We start from the raw sequence: 11,255 nt of genomic DNA, 5'->3' as shown, positions 1-11,255 counted from the left end.
ACCAGGAAACGCTGGCATAACCACTGTCCTTGTTAACACTACAAATGATGGATGCCCTTTCTTCTGGATTCCTGTTCTTCACTTCCAATTAGCTCAATTTTTGTATCTCCCTTCTCCAATTCAGCACACTGCATAGCTTCAGCCGTCTTACTGATTCATCTGTGCTGGCAGTAGACAGGACTGATGTCCTAGTTGCTGAGCCTGCCAGCAACTCTGCCTGCAATCTAGATGACCCATTGAGTGGGGAAAGGCTTCCTCTTGCAGACCAACCTTTTATGGCTTCAGTCCACACCTTTCCTTCATATCTGGAATGTAGTTTAAGAATTGTTGGCTCAAAAGCCATACCTCTGTGTTTCTGGGCACAGTCTTATGTTGCTTTTTCACACCCCGGTCTGAACACTAACTGACAGGATCGAAGGTGAATGTCTATTCAATCCTCAATAGACATTTTTCCCTTGCTCCCTGCCTGCCCTGCCTGACATGTCAGCAACTTTGAAAGGAGAAAAGAGAGATTACGTAGAATTGAGAAGTGTTGATAGTGATGAGAATCTAGGAAAAAAAAAAAAAAAAACCACCTAAAAGGGCTGAGGCCTCTACAGAAGTCACCTGTGCACAGACTGCTTATTTCATCTGTGTGGAGACCAACATTTAGGCTGCAAATATCATCTAGATAATACTATACCACTGCTCAAAAATGCAACTCAGTAAGTACACGGGCTCAAAGCAAGTGTAGCCATGTTCTTCTATACTGAGCTCTAAGGCAGAGTTCTATGTCAGGACAGCAAAATCAGCCATGACCTTCCTTAATAGGTATTTGCCCTTTTCATCATTGATGTGATGGTAAGCAGAGGTAAGAAGATTCCTAGGGATTTCATCAGTCTCGCCTGTACCACAGACATGGTGTTTCACTGTTACTTTTGTGAATGACACATCCCTAAAAGCCTGCATTTCTGTATACAGCCTGTAACAGAGTCCCAAAAGAACCTGAGAAGCAGCGTGGCTCTTTTCCTTTTTAGCTAGTGACTTGTATCCACGCTGCTCGGGCACCTTGCTGAGTACACACTAGGAATGGGATGGCAAGAACCAACAAGGAGATTTACCAGTGTTATTTCACTTTTTTCATGATAGGTCTGCATGACTACTATTATCCATTACACGTGTCATTTCCATGTCCTGAATGTAAATATTGCCCATCACCCCTCTTAGGCTAGGAATTCTTCAAGGGCCAGGGTGCGGGGGATATTATGCAGGAAACAGAAACAGAGCCAAACAGTGCCAAGACACACATGAATTTAACATGCTGGCTAAGAGCCTTTAGACCTTTCCACCAACTTTTGCTTCACACATCTACCTTCCACATTGCAATGTTGGCAAATGTACATATTTGCTTCTGCTGTCTCAGAAATTGCACAAAATATGCAGTGCTATACAGCAGTAAGAAAAATGTGTGTGTGTGCCATGTACTGCTCCCACCTTCATTCACCTCCCATTCTGTGTTGCAGTGTGTTGTGATCTCAGATGAGGCAACAGCCTTCCTCTCCACTCTGCTCTTCCCATTGATCTGACTGATATCAGATCTGCATCTATACCTGTTTTTTAAGTGGGCTATACTATAACATTCATAGTTATCATATGATGCATGTTAGAGACTTAAAACTAGATGCACTTCTGTTCAGTCCTCATCAGGTCTACTCACATTATGGAAGTAAGAAAGCAGCTGACACATGTTGGATGAGTAGGCCTATGAGTTACTAGGAACAGGAAGGTGGATGGCATATTCAGACAGGAATGGGCATATTCTTTTACCGTTGGTGCAACACAAAAGCATCGATCTGGATAAATTTTCCCTCCAGCTCCTGCCAGGAGAACTCTGCTCATGAGGGCATGTGGCACAGGTGACTTTAGATAGCTGCTCCTCTACTTCTCGTGTTAGCACTCCCAGACAATGTGTGGGTTAAGTGCAAGAGGTGGGTGCATCACAGCACTCTCCTCCTACAAGCAGGCAACCATCCCCCAGGTCATCCTGGGCTGGCGCAACTTAACACAAGCAGGAAAAACTCCAACACCAAGTCAAACCTGCAGCTGGGGTGCAGAAGCTGGCTCTGTTCCTCACTTCTGCCCCAGAATGTGTTTTCAGTTCACTTAGAGAACAGTTCAGAGTAATACAGCCAGTTTCTTATGCACCTTCTCTCATGCTAGATTGAGCTACCTTTTTTTTTAATTCAGCGTAGAGAGATCCTAACTTTTATAAAATATCCACCATCATGAGCTGGGATGGTAAATGTATCCTAGATATTACTATTACTGAAGTCAAATGCTTTCTTGTATGAGTATTCCTCTGTATTTTAATTGTTGGCTGCCTTGCACAGATGTGAGTGGCAGGTTTGTAATTTATGCAGTGGATCACTTGTACAATTTGCATTTCCTAGCCCCTATTTTGGGAGATTTTTGCATCTCTGATGTTAGGCCATTTATTCTCAAGTATCCTAGACAAAAGCTATCAATAATTTCTGGTGAGATTTTATGCAAATGAATTGTGGTCTTTATGCATTTGCTTTCCCCTTTTAAATCAAAACACATCACAGAAGAACATGGAGCTGCTAGTCACACATATTAATTAAATGCACTGAAAACTTATATCAAATGACATATTAATGATACAGCAATATGTCTGGTCTATTCAATTTTAAATGCAGATAGTGATGAAGGAAAAGATCTTCTGGATTTCTGTAGTATCCTCTTTTGGAAAAAAAAGGTTTCCTTAAGTGAGGGGCACATAATAATATAAGGCTAGCATAACATGGAGCAGAAAAAATGTAAACTTTTCAGAATAATAATTAGGGGAAAAAAGGTAATAATCCTTGTCTGAGAAATTCTCATTTCAGAAATCACTCTTGGAAACAATTAAGTAACCGGCTAGGTAATACCGGTTGCCAAATAATAACAGCAAGCTGTTTAGAGATTTTCATCTCCATTACAAAGGTAATTTACAATTATTAGAAAAGAAACATCTACTCTATCCCAAAGTTACCATGTCAAAAATCAGGCATGCATCCAGTAGATTTAAAATCCCCTACACTCTTTGTCAGACACAACCTGTAGTAATCCAGAAGCCAAACAAAACTGTTACTATGGTTTAAATAATTGCTAACAACCTGGTGGATGACAAGAGACTTTTCCCTTGGAGCTGGTAAGCAGCGGGCTGTGAGCATGCTCAATGGCATACGTAGCTGAACTGGAGATTTCATTATGAGTGCAGCTACTAAGGTGTCCAGAGCTTAAGGATCACTTAATGGCCATAAACATACTGTTACTCCTCTCTTAATCTTTTTAACTTCAGACTGTCTGCAATGCTATTTCTACTCCATCTTGTTGTTCTGTTAGAAATCAAAGGTAAGAACACTTCCTTCTTAATTCTTTGTAAATCTGAGTGCCTTTTGGGATCAGTAAGGAATTTTCATTTACAGTAAGAAATCAGTAAGGAGTTTCATTTACAGTAAGGAATCTGTAGGGAATTTTCATTTATATGATTTTGTAAAACATGGTTCTAGAAAAAAAATTGTTTAAAACAAATGAAGAAACTTGATTTCATGAAATGACTGAATTGTCCAAAAAGATTACTCTAAACTTTGATGAAATGAAATTCATCAAAGGCAAGACTAAATGATAAATCAATCCTTTCTGAAAAATACTTAAATTAATGAAACATTACTGTAAACAGCAAGCTTCATACCACTAGCATAATGAATTTTCTACATATTTTGTGGAAAAATAAATGTTTAATTTAGCAACTGAGTTTTCATAGATATTAATTTATTATTTCTCCAATTGCAACAAAATTTGTGGTAATTTGGCCATGAAATCCTTTCAGTATAAGCACATTAAAAATTAGAATTAAACATTTCAGAAAGAATTTTGAATATCAGAAATAATCACCTAAAAATTTGCTTCTATGGAAAAAGTTCTTTTTCATAGAAACACTGGTTTAATAATAACATACAAATAGAAGCACCAGTATTTCATTTAAACAAAATTTCCAAAATTAAAACTTCTCAGTTCCTGCACAATTTGATTTTTAATAATGAATAGTTTTCTCATACTTAGTCATTCCTGAAGCATTACAAAAAAGTGAGTAAATGGTTCTAACTGTAATTAGCTCATGAATGGTAATTTATCTGCTTGTGAAAAGTTCTTTAATTCAATAGGGCTTTTTTAATAATGCATAAAGAGCTGGATATACTGTGATCAAAGTAAGAAACTTAAATGGTAAATACATTACTGGGAAGAAAGGGAATTAAAAAAATTGCTGGCTTGTTGGAAATAAAAAATAAGTATTGGAGAATAAATTATTTGTTCTGTGGACACCCTGTTAGAAGAGAGTGGGATATACAGGAGGCTACTGAATTTTATTAATTACTCTTTCATGAGAACTATTTTTAAATCACTATGTTTTGTTATTGCTAAAAGAAATTTTACTCATACAAAGTTTTTATTTTAAATACACTTTATTTCATTATTCCAGCATTTGCTTTAGGAAAGTGTGATTAATAAAGAACGTATAACAGCACACCTTTTCATTACACAAATCAATATATTCTTTCATTGTCAGAAGTTTAATTAGCAGAAACAAAAGTTTGAAATAATTTATTAGCAAAACGCCTTTTATTATCTTGCCTATTTACAAACCATCAAAAGTATGTTTATTTATTTATTACCGTGATAGAGAAAATGAAAATATCCATCTTACCATTCTTTCAAATTGCTTTTGCCATAAATAAAACCGCAGACAAGCAAATAGATGTGTTACTGAGAGCTCAATATTTCTTATAAGCTCCCCAGTCAATAGTAGACAATAAAGATCGAACCAATTTTGCAATAAATTATCTTGATTTAACAACATACTCGTCATTCACATTAGCCAAGTCAGACTAGTTCAGGCTGCACTAGAGAGGGATTGAATCCAAAATGACCCGGTGCTCAGAGACATTGCAGCCTCCATCCTAAACAGGTCACAGCTCAAATGCCTTGAATAACCATGAGTACAGGCAAAAGTCATGGAGGAAGATCTGTCTCTGAGCAATTTGCCTGTATGGACAAGTCCTTGTCTAACTGTGCTCCAGGAGATACAGAAATGCAAAGGGAATGACTGCTCAGCTCCCACACATTTTTAGTCTTGCCCTCTCCTCTTACATGTAGCTAAAAGATGTATATGTTAAATATAGCAACCTTGAGAGTGTCTTGGGACACTGTCTGGGAAACCCACATCTGCTGCAAGTTTCAGGGGAAAAAATCCATAGCATAAAATGGGTATTGAATATGGGCTGTTTAGGCTTTACTAGATATGTACTCTAAAATTCCTAGCACAAATATATGATCCCACTCTAAAAGAGTGTAAAATATCACTTGATTATAAAGGCTGTTGATGTTTGAATGGCTTGGTCAACCTTCAAAATGCACCCTTAGAATGTAGTGCTAGTACTGATGAAACATTAAAAAAATGGTATTTTACTGCCCTCTCATGGATGGCGATAAACAACTCCGGTTTGCATCGTTTGTGCCCCAAAAGCTCTCTCCACTGTGAGACAAAGTGTTCCAGCCAAAAGGAAACTTCACAGAAGGCTCTGGAGCATGCCAAGACCTGTCGAAAGTAGTTACGCCGCACCCAAGGCATGCTGGAGAAACAAAACTTGGGTGCTACTGAGTGGGAAGAGAGCTATTCAGATCAGAGCCCTAACTTTGTCATGCTTTGTCATGCAGAACTGTGTCTAAGATGCCAGCACCTGAATAAGTCTTATTAGCCTGAATTGATAAGAAACTCAGGATGATCTTCTGTTGTAATTGAGAGAATATGTATGTTTAATGCTGGTTTCAGGCTTTTTTTATCACTGCCTAGAGATTCTATACTTCACAAATTTAAAGATAAGATATTTAAACACCATTTTTAAGCCTTTTCTTTCTTTGGTGAACTGCTGTTCACAGCAGCTATTGGACTTCTTCAGTGAGTAACTGCTTCTCAGTGTCAGGAAGGGATTTACAGTCTGCACCTTAATAATTATGCAGTATATTATGGTTAAGTAATAATACCAGTACCAATGCAGGCTAGTGATGGGTTGTGTTGTCAGTTCTGGTAATAAACAGCTGGCTATTATAAATGTAACAATGAACCATCTTTAAGTATCATACACCCACTGAGCATAAATTATTGTGTGACTCACCTTTCCATCAGGGGAAAAAAGTAACCTGGTAAAGGCTCAATTTATTTCACAGAGAGTTCATGTATGTTGGTTTACTGTGGAGCACTGGAGATGAAGAGTCTGCCACTGTAATAAATGTAGGAATCCTAAGGCAAGCATGTTTTAGATTAATGTGCAATCAGATGACTAGAGCCAATTTTTGAAGATTTTATAAAATTCACAAATGGGCAATATCTAATTTGCATTGTCATTTTAGTCCTGCTTACTATTCAGGCCATTACATGGACAATCAAAAAATAATTCTCAAAATTCTATGACACAAGAAGTTCTGGCAGTTTATCAGACATGATTTTAACCTGCAGTTTGAATCTATGGAGTTGTGTTTTCCAATGAAAATTTGATATAAAAACAAGTCTTTCTTTCCCTAGCTAAAGAAACACATGGGGGTGAGGGGGCATATTCATGAAAACTTAGATTTATGCACAAATAAATACATTTTTGTGTGTTTTAGTGTGACATCTGCATTGAAACAGGATCCAGAAATGTGAGAATTTCTCTCTTCATTTTCCAATTTTTTTTCAAAATTTTTTCATCAATTCATTTTTATCACTTGATTGGTTTCCTTCTTTTCCCTTCTGCCTCTTCTTGTACATTCCTTCCTAAGCAGTATGTGAACTTAATGATAGCTGGGCTCTCAGGATATATTTCAGTGATTTTGAAGCAGAGTAAAGCAAACTGACCTGTCTCCTCTCACTGTGACCTTGGAGAAGTGACAGCGGGATCAGAAAAGAGTCTGTTGTCATCTGAAATGTGCCTTAATTGCATCTGTTACAACAGCTCAAAGCTATTAACAAGGTGCTCTCACAGTACAGATTTTAGCCTTTGCTGAAACATCTGGGTCTGTCTTACTGCACCAGAGAGCTTTTGCAGAACTTGGACATTGGCAGAAAATGTTTCAGTTTTTCTGCTTTAACCAAAAATTGTTCTTAAAACCACACCACTGAAATAGACCATATAGCTTGCTTGCACTTATACTAAATTTGCACTGAATTTACAGACTTGTTCCATTATAGCATACTGAATAACAATGACATGTTTGAGAACTGTGCACATGTTGTTTGAACCTTGCTGAGCCTCAATGGTGTGTAACATGGCTTGGTCCATTTTGGTTCCTCAGAAATTTGAGATAAGATTAGAGAATAGGAAAAACTCCATCACAGGCAGAAATCTGAAGACTGAATTTTATCACATGGTAAATGAAAACAGCTTTTACGGTAAATGAAAACTGCTTTTACGGTATTATTGCTCTGAAAGAGAAGCTGCACTTTTATCTGTATATATTCATCAGCCAAAGTGCTATCTGTGGGGTGGTAAATCAGGAGTCTTACAGAACGGCTCCACATACTACTCCAGACACTGATGAGAATGGATGTGGATATCCAACAGATGACACGATTGTTTGTGTGTGATCTGTAATGGAAAGTGTGTCAGGAAGAACTGCATCTATCAGAGTTCTCTAAGTACACTATGCTTGATAAAATAGCAAATTAAGATAAGTTAAAATTAGTTTGGAGATTTAAATAGAAAACTAAAAGAGCAAGCTCTTTCTCTTTGGGTAATAGCTGGTATCTTGTCTATAAGGTCAATTAAATGAATGTTAAGAGTGAAGAGAGGCTCAGGATTAATTTTCAGCTTCACTACCATACATTCATTCTGTTGTAGCTTTACTTTCCTTGAGAATTAATGGATACACCCAGTTCTTTTGAAACTGGCTGTCAAGCCACAGTGAACATATATGTGAACTTTGAAAGAATGTTTCATAACAGTGCTTCTTCTATTTCTGAATTAATACAGAAAGAAAGGTTTTTCCAGTACCAAAATACCTTGTGGCTTAAATACAGAGCATGGGGCTTTCCCTTGGTTACTAATCTCTATAAACCCTGGCTTTAAACTGCCCTTAATTTTGGTAGAAGACTGCCATTCTAGTATACATTTCAGCTGGAAACTAGTCATAGTGAACTAAGTTTTATGGTATCCTTCTCTAGGAACGCATCAGTAGAGTCATTCATAATGAATTGCTGAATTGTTTTATTCCTTTTTCCCCTCTGTTTTATGTAATTAATCTGTTTCAATATCACGGTAAATCATGAAATGGTTTACTTCCACCACCTCTTGCTGAGCTGGAAATTGCCTATTTTTGCTAAGCTATATTTGTTTATATATACTTTTAAAGACAATTCTTTTTTTCTTCAACCTACTTATATACATATTTTATACATAATTTCATATAAACAGCTTTGTAAAGTTTGATTTCTTCGCATTATGCAATGCTTAGAGACATGCACAGCATAAAGCTCTCAGTAAACAGCTTTGTTTATATGATTGTCTTTACCACAACAGTGATTAGAACGCAGTTTATAATAAGAATGAAATCTTTTCCAGCAACTATACCTTTTTTCCTTTGTAATATACCCAAGGCTGATGTATTGTACAAACTTATAAAGAAGTTTCGACTATTTTACTCCAAGGAAAAATCTTTCTCCAATACATGATACATGAAAGCATAGGTCCAAAATAGAAAAGTACTACTAGCATAAGGAATTTGATGAAAACAGCTAACTATCAGAGTCTAATTGTAACATTATTCTAAACACTGATATACACAGATCTATAGCTGTACCAGTCTAAACTATCTGTTTTTATTCACATATTGAGTTCCAGCAAGAGCTTCCAGAAGAATTAGTTTAAAACTCTTCCTCAGTCTGTAAGTGTTGTAGCAAGAGAATGTTAATGGTATCTCACTTTGAAAGGTGAGGTGTATCTTGACAACATTGTTTTTCCCCCAAAATGAATCTAGTATTGAAACTCAAGTCTGTGTTTGAAACCAACTATATATTTCATCTCCTGTTATCTTGTGTCCCAACCTCAATTCTTTGCATCATGCAAAAAATAATATTATTAGAACATGTTAGTTAGATAAGACTAAAACATACTCATTTGTTAAAGATTAATGTTTAGCTGAACTCCTACCCTTTCCATATGTGCTGATATTACATAGCCCCTAATTGTCCATTGGCCTCACAGGAATTAGATTACTTCCTTTTGTTTCTGTCACTTCTCCCTGTAATTTCATCCCATATGCTTCACTTTAATCCTGTACATAGTCCCAAAGGAGTCTTGTTTAAAGTCAGCCTGTCTGGTTTTGCAAGGTGGGTCCATAGACCCATCAGTTCAACAAAGACTATATTTGTTTGATCAAATTTGAACTTCATTTTTCAAAGAAGTCGCTAATGAGTAAAAACCATAATAACCAGTTCTGTATGATGTGGAGAGCTTTGCTATGTTTTGTTTGTTTTGCTTTTTTGCAGTTTTAAGGTTATTTCATTAGGGTTTTTTTGGTCATAAAAGCTCCTGTGGAAGGGAAAAAGTGCTTTTGAGAATGGACATATGCTTCATAACTATGATGAAAAGATACAGCAGATTTTCAGCGAATGTTCTGCAGAATTCCAGTCATCTCTACTGTGTCCTATACAGGAAATAGACACCATTCTCTTGCTTTGAACATTTTGTCTAAATGAGTGATTCACAAGACTATAAATCTAATTCCATTATTGTAAAAAATCCCAAAAGAACAAGCATAAATCTGAGACCACACTTTGCAGATTCATACCAAGATTTGACTTGCAAATTGCCCAAAGCTTTTACTGTGACTGGGAGCAATGATGATTTTTTTTACAAGTTGTATCTTTCTAATGGTTAAGTGGATCTCTCTCCATTGCTCAGCTGCCTTCAGCAGCTTCAGCATTGGAAATGGCTTTCCACATGCTCCAGCTGGAAATTCTTTTCACATGAGACTTCCATTACTCCAGCGTAGGAGCACCAAAATACCACTACCCTGTCCAGCTGTTGCCATGCAGCAGGGTTTTGCCACTTCATGCCCACACCATCGAGGAATCAGTCTACCAGGAAAGTACATTGATGATTTTTTTTCTAGCTAGCAATTTGTTCTGCAGATGATGGAAAAAAGAGAAAAAAAACAAACAGAAACTTTAAGCTGTCCTTTCTAAATTTCAGTGGTGATATAAGCCTTTTTTAGCTGATGCCATAAAACAAGTGGCAAAATTGAAATGTATACAATGTATTGTAAAGTGAGAATTAAATTATTCCACTGCTTGCTGTGCTTGCAGTTTTATCAGACCCTTCTAATTCATAACATGCTCTCATATACAGAACATGACTTCCCATATTTTTTCAGCATCCTAGCCAATGGAAGGCATTTCAGCTGGTGCTGCCTGCCAAAAGGGTTATTTTCCATGTGGAAATCATACAACATGCCTCCCACAAGCATTTCATTGTGATGGCATAAATGACTGTGAGAATGGTGCAGATGAAGAAAACTGTGGTAAGTAAAGCAACATCTGTAAGTATGCAGAAACCAAATCTGGTTCTGGGATGTGTTCCTCCAGCTAATACACACTGCATCACAAATAGTCTTCAGAAGATTTACAAGCCTGAGAAGTCTGGGGTTTCAATGTGATTTCTTTATATCTTCATTTCTTCAATGAATGAAGGAATTACACCATGAGGGGCAAGAAAGAAAACAGACAGAGTGTTGAAAGGCATGTCCCATGCAGACTCCAGTGGGGAAACTTCTGTGGAGTCCTGGCCACATTAGCCTCTGCTGGTGGACAGTGGATAATCACCCATATATGTGTGGAGAAACCTTCAAAGTGGGTGCACTGACTCCCATAGATAAGTAAGGGTATTTCACTCCATAAGGCTTTCTAGTAGTGAAAGAGAAAAATTTTTATTATACTATGATTTAAAGTGTTGTAAGAGTCTATCTAAGACTCTTACAGACTTAGATATGTCAGGATACAGGCATGCACACATACGCACTTTGTGCACATATGCACCATTCCTCTCTGTCTCCAGAGCCACCCACTGATCTCCACAGCCACCCTCCATCCAAAAAAGCAATGAGTACACCAGAGTAACAAGACCACTCTCCTTTACTGGCTAATAAATGATACCTATTTTGGTGCATGGTTCCCCCTGCAT

General features: G+C 37.1%; 1 protein-coding gene across 1 annotated transcript in view; it reads left to right on the top strand.

Moving 5' to 3' along the window:
* Positions 1-3,311: 3,311 nt before the first annotated feature.
* Positions 3,312-11,255, top strand: part of RXFP2 (relaxin family peptide receptor 2) — a gene marked incomplete at its 5' end in the record, with an annotated part of 32,183 nt that continues 24,239 nt past the window's right edge. Inside the window, 3 exon segments of the mRNA XM_026108806.2 lie at positions 3,312-3,393; positions 7,074-7,106; positions 10,483-10,596. Of these exon segments, the coding sequence (XP_025964591.2) occupies positions 3,312-3,393; positions 7,074-7,106; positions 10,483-10,596 (229 nt within the window).

Source organism: Dromaius novaehollandiae, chromosome 1 (genome assembly GCF_036370855.1).
Source record: "Dromaius novaehollandiae isolate bDroNov1 chromosome 1, bDroNov1.hap1, whole genome shotgun sequence".
Classification (NCBI taxonomy): Eukaryota; Metazoa; Chordata; class Aves; order Casuariiformes; family Dromaiidae; genus Dromaius; species Dromaius novaehollandiae.
This window is presented reverse-complemented; position numbering and strand designations above follow the sequence as displayed.